The sequence below is a fragment of the Scophthalmus maximus genome, chromosome 11 (genome assembly GCF_022379125.1).
Source record: "Scophthalmus maximus strain ysfricsl-2021 chromosome 11, ASM2237912v1, whole genome shotgun sequence".
Taxonomy (NCBI): Eukaryota; Metazoa; Chordata; class Actinopteri; order Pleuronectiformes; family Scophthalmidae; genus Scophthalmus; species Scophthalmus maximus.
In genome coordinates this window covers 24320001-24325524 of record NC_061525.1, presented here as the reverse complement: position 1 = coordinate 24325524, position 5524 = coordinate 24320001, and the positions used below count along the sequence as shown (strand labels likewise).

At 41.4% G+C, this 5524-nt stretch overlaps 1 protein-coding gene across 1 annotated transcript; it reads right to left on the bottom strand.

Annotated features, from left to right (window-relative positions):
• Positions 1 to 1913: 1913 nt before the first annotated feature.
• On the bottom strand, positions 1914 to 5271 carry LOC118297637 (E3 ubiquitin-protein ligase TRIM7-like). The gene is made up of 2 exons (XM_035621916.2): positions 5143 to 5271; positions 1914 to 4031 (listed from the first exon to the last, which is right to left on the bottom strand). The coding sequence occupies exon 2, from the start codon at positions 4027 to 4029 to the stop codon at positions 2263 to 2265; it is 1767 nt and encodes a 588-aa protein (XP_035477809.1). The 5' UTR covers positions 4030 to 4031; positions 5143 to 5271; the 3' UTR covers positions 1914 to 2262.
• Positions 5272 to 5524: the final 253 nt, after the last annotated feature.

Sequence of the window (5524 nt, the reverse complement as noted above, 5' to 3'; positions counted from 1 at the left end):
GCAAGACATGAAGACTCCCAACATGAACGAGCCCATGGAGCCCAAAAAAGAGGAAGTGACGCAAGACATTAAAATAACTGATCTGCTGCAACACGGTCCTGACATAGAAGATCAAGATGAGACAAAGAAGACGTCAAGATCCAACCGCCAAAGGACCTTCAAGAAGACAACTGGACTCTGTTCTGTAGCCGTCATTTTAAGTTTGTTTTTAATGTTTCTTGTGTGCGGCCTCATTTGTGCGTATAGTGACAACTGGTAACAACACACATGACATGGCACCAGAAGAAACACTGATGGATTCTATCTTTAAACTGACTTTTACAATCATATTCGCCACAGTATGAGATGTGACATGGAAGTAATATGATTGCGAATTTCACAATTACGAGATCTTTTCCGTCGCAGACGCAAATCTCACCTGTTCAGACTGCACTGAATTTATTAATAGAATACATTTAAAAATTAAGAAAAAAATTATAATTTTCAAAAAAAATTAAAAAGAGCTGTTTTTGCCTAGTTGACATGTTATGTTTATTGATTCTTGCACTTTTGGGTTATATCTTCATGGTTGAATGCACTTATTGTAAGTCGCTCTGGACAAAAGCGTCTGCTACAGGAATGTAATGTAATGTTTTCTCTCAGATACGAGATAAGGTGATTGTGTTTTGTTTTTTTATTACATGAATGCAACGTGCTTCCGTACAAAAGTGTTGCAAAAGAAGAGGCGCAGATTCGTCACTTGTACAAAAAATGGTCTCAAGTAAAAAAGATAAAAGAAAATATGAGTAAATGTTGGATTACAAGTTTTCAGCCGCCATTGTCTTCATGTAAACATCAATCTACACCTTCGTGAATATTTTTTCTTTGACTTCACATTCAGAAAACAGGTGTTGGAAACTTCACTTTTTTCTACAAGCGCCCGACGTTTTTTCTTCTTCTGTGACTTCAAAGTCGGTCATGTGTATGAATGTTTTCCACAAGTCTACAAGCGCTTGCATTTTGCAACACATTAACTTCATACCTTGTCCCCCGACATCTCTTTTGTTCTTTTATCATATCTGTTTTGTTGCAGGGCCACATGTTTGGGTTTACTCCGGGTGCGCCGGGTTTCCCCACTGATTCGTGAGTCTGTTTCTGCTGTTTCAATAATAATAATAAAAGTAAATGATTTCACTGCAAATCAAAGCTGAAAAGTCTCCAAGTCTCCACTAGATGTCGCTGTTGTCCGTTAATGTTTTTTTTTTTTTATTACTTGCTATTCTGTCTTTTATGTATCTAATGTGCCTTGAATATTAGGTGGTGTTTAATGTTATTATCTTTAAGCCACAATGTTTTGATATGTTCCTTGTTCAATTAAAAAAGAAAAAGAAAATAGTGAGAACCTTCCGAGGGGGCGTGGAGCAGCATATATATATATATATATATATATATATATATATATATATATAAATATATCATGGGGCTCATGTTTCCATATAAAATTTAAAAGGATCTTGTCTAGTTTGGAACATAGAGATTTGGAGACATCTAGTGATTAGAACATACAGTATATTAAACTCTTGACTTCTGCTTTACTTAATAAAACTACCATATATCGATAAGTCCCTGCAACCAACAATTCAATTTTTCTTTTTGATTGCCTCAACAACAGGCCAAGATTATTATTCAGAACTTTTGTTGGAATTTAAAAAATAAGGTCTTCAATACTTTTTAAAAACATTGTTGTGTCATCTGCTAGTTGTGATATTTTAAAGTTCTAAACCAAAAGACTAACAGCATCAATTCCTGTGAACTCTCTCACACTGTGACATTAGATAGTTCAAGAATTGTGTATGGTGATATTATGTAATAGCATAAAGTCAGAACGTTTCTCTTCGTTTATGATAAGAAGGAAAGACAATAAAGCTGCTGTGTGATATTGCTAGGGATCATTTAATGGGAAGACATTACAATGTTTAATTGTGAAAGAGCATATAAATCCACTTAACTGACATCCAGAGAAGGAATCTGGATTTACACCCAAACTGAACCAACAGTCAAGAAAACCCCCTCGATTAACAAGACATCCCTTTAAAAATAGAGATACACTGATACACCTCTGCAATAACAATATTCTATTTGACCCTTTTTTGTGTGAAATATAATTATTCATTTACTAAACATAACAGACGGTAGATCCACATTCACCAACAAACTCTCCTCGTGGTCCTCATTAGAAATCACAGGAGGACCAGGAGCTTGAGTGTAACTGGAACTAACTCATTACTTTCCCTTTGTGCATCTGACGGTAGTGATCTGTAGAGGAGCTGAGTTGCCTCCCTCCTCACTGCTGGGTCTGAATATAGGGTAGATCCTGGTGTTTTTCGGATATAGGGGGTTCATCCAGAAATAACTCCTAAATTGTACACCTGCTCTAAAAACACATTGTGTAAAAGAGTAGATCAGGGCCCTGGTATCCACGTCGTAGAAAGAGACCAACCCTCCTTCATAATCCACAAACACACCCACCTTCTGGGGTGTTTGAGGCAACAGCAGGGTGACGGCAGGATTTGCGTTGGCCTGGCAACGCCCAAAGTATGACCCCAGTGTCCAGCATCCATTGTCAGGGCTGAGACACAAGTCAACACCTTTCTTGCTCTCGAACTCCCGGGCCACTCCAACTGCCCATCCCGTTTCCCCTTTTAGCTCAACTTCGTAGTAGAACTTGCCGGACGAATACCCCTCATTTCCAAGGACAAAGTGTGTCAGCGTGTCAAGCCTTTGGGGGTTGTCAAGGACCGTTCTCTTTGTGCCTCCATCCCTCACTTGTTTCCGGTCCTCTGAGACGATGAGGGAGGGATGTGCGGTGTTGGGGTCCAGAGTCACTTTTACTGCATGTTGCTGCTGGACTTTCCCAAGCTCATTGTCAGACACATTCTGTGTTTCTGCATCCATCAGTTCTTCAATGACCTCCCCTTTATCTGCCAGATTGACCTCACTGATAATCTCCTCCATGTGTTTGGCGAGTGTCTCCTCGGTCTTGGCCACCGCACTCCTCAGGGTCTCCACGTGCAGGAAAGGTTGGATTATAGATATAAAGCAGTGCTTGGAGTTTGATGGGTAGGAGATGGACGGGAGGCCCTGGAGGAGTTTGAAGTCATCCTCAGTCTTTGAGAACTTGTCCAGCTCAGAACTTGTCTGCTGGTTCTTGATGATCTCTAGCTGCAGATCTCTCAGTACAGCTTCAGCCTTCTCCTCTGCTACTTGCTGCTTCTCCTCCAAAAGCTCGATCAGCATCACCTTTCTGGTCTTAATCGATAACACCAGAGCAGCGAAGGCCCTGATGATTTCTGCTTTAGTTGTCTCCACTTCCTGCCGACCTTCCTTTACAGATTTTTTAATCCTCTGAGACATGATGCGCTTCCGGCTCATCGTGCGGTCGACTGCCCTTTTCCTACACTGAAGCTCAGTTTTCCGATCATTTAACTCATCATGTAAAGGGACAGCTTCATGCATCGCATGATCGTCCCTCAAGCACTCAGTGCAAACGCAGCTTTGGTCTTTCCTGCAGAAAAACTCTATGACCTTGTTGTGTCTCTTGCACATTCTGTCCTGAAGGGTCGCCACAGGATTGATCAGCTTGTGCCACTTGAAGGCCTGAATGGTGTGATACGACTGCAGGTGAGTGTTGCAGTAAGAGACCAGACAGACAAGGCAGGATTTCAGAGCCTTACGTTTCCCCCCCTGACAGAGGTCACAGGGCACATCCCCGGGCAGGGCAGGGGGACTACTGTCGTCATCTGAGGCTCTTGCTCTTTTGAAAAGATCCAACATGTCTCTAAATTCTGTGTTGACTTGCAGCTCAGGGGTTAAGGGGAACTTCTTGCTGCACAGTGGACAATGACTGAAGTCCTTGAGGGCCCAGTATCCTGTGATGCAGCCTTTGCAGTAGTTGTGTCCGCAAGGTGTGGAAACAGGTTCATTGAAAACATTCAGGCAGATTGAACACTTAAATTGCTCTTCAGACAGGGGAATGTTGGCCGACGCCATATCTGACGGAGAGAAAAAGAAGAGAAGGGAGGGTAGAAAGATTGAATCAGGTAAAACAATGCTTCACATTCCTGATCTCCCAACCCAGTACACTCTGTTCAGTTTCTCTAGAACCAGGTGTGGATGTGGATCCTCCTCAGATGTATTATGTAAAAATACCAATAACAAGGAACAAACACAACCATTCAAACATGATTCAACAGCTACACTAGCAGCTCTGTGAGGCTGTTCTTAGACACTGCAATACTTAGAGCTAAATGCTAACAATACTAGGCTAATGTGCTCACGATAACAATGCCAGCGCTTCTGATTTGTAGCAGGTATAACGTTGACCACATTCACCATCCTAGTTTAGGTTGGTAGCATGCTAACATTTCCCAGAAAGCATGAAACTCCGATAACTTTAACTATAATTTAATATATATATATAATATAATATAATCATTTTTAAAAATTGTTGTAACTTGTGTCCACGCCACAACTGCAGCTGCGGTAGATGTTGCTGGGGTCACATTCAGAGCCATTTAATTGAACAATAAAATCAGTGACAGCCAGTCAAAATACATCTTTATTTACAGGAAGTCACGTGTACTGGTGCGTTCACACCAAAACGCGACACACGATGAGATTAGATGCAATGCGAATAACGTGGAGATGCGAAATTCCCTTCACTCGCTCAAGTTGAAATATATTTGAACTTGATTTTTATAAACAGTGTAGCATGAAAAACTTGCTTTTAGTACAAATGGTGACGTGCACCGCTTTTTGTGCACCAACTGCAGAAAAGAAGACTAATGACATTCATCATGTGTATGACACTGGTGGTGAATATGAGTTTAATATATAAAAGTTGAGCATGTTCAGTCATATCTCTGCCTCTAATTGACACCAGCTCAGTACGAATACATCACAGAACTGCAGTCGTAGTTTTAAAGGCAAAGAAGAAAACTTGAAAACAGATTTGGCACAAGAAGCTTTATTTAAAGTAGTATATCGAAGTATTGTAAGAGCTGAAGTACACACAGGACACACAGGAGTATCTTTATACCTGGGTATTTTATATGATTCTCAAAAGTGAATGGACACAACATAACAAGTATAGTCGGAGCTCACCTGTTCAGACGTCACAGACCTTGATGTTTTCTCTCTCTGTGGAAAAGAAGGTCGATCAGCTGACGAGCAATGTTCAGTTTCCTTTCCCGACAACAGAGAGGACACGCCCCTCCTCCTCTGACAACCTGTGTGTGTGTGTGTGTGTTTGTGTGTGTATGTGTGTAGATTTTCTGGCAGCATCCGGTGGTAAAGTTTCAAACTGCAACCAACTGAGCGACCGACAGGGGACACTTTATGGTGTCGCACCGCTGATTCCATCTCCGGTTTCCGGAAGCGTCTGAAAATTCAGCGTGAACGTGACGTATTCTGGAGCGTTTAGTTCAACAAGCGTATTCAACATGACGTAGAAACATGGAGACTCACATGGAGGTCGGTCCACCTC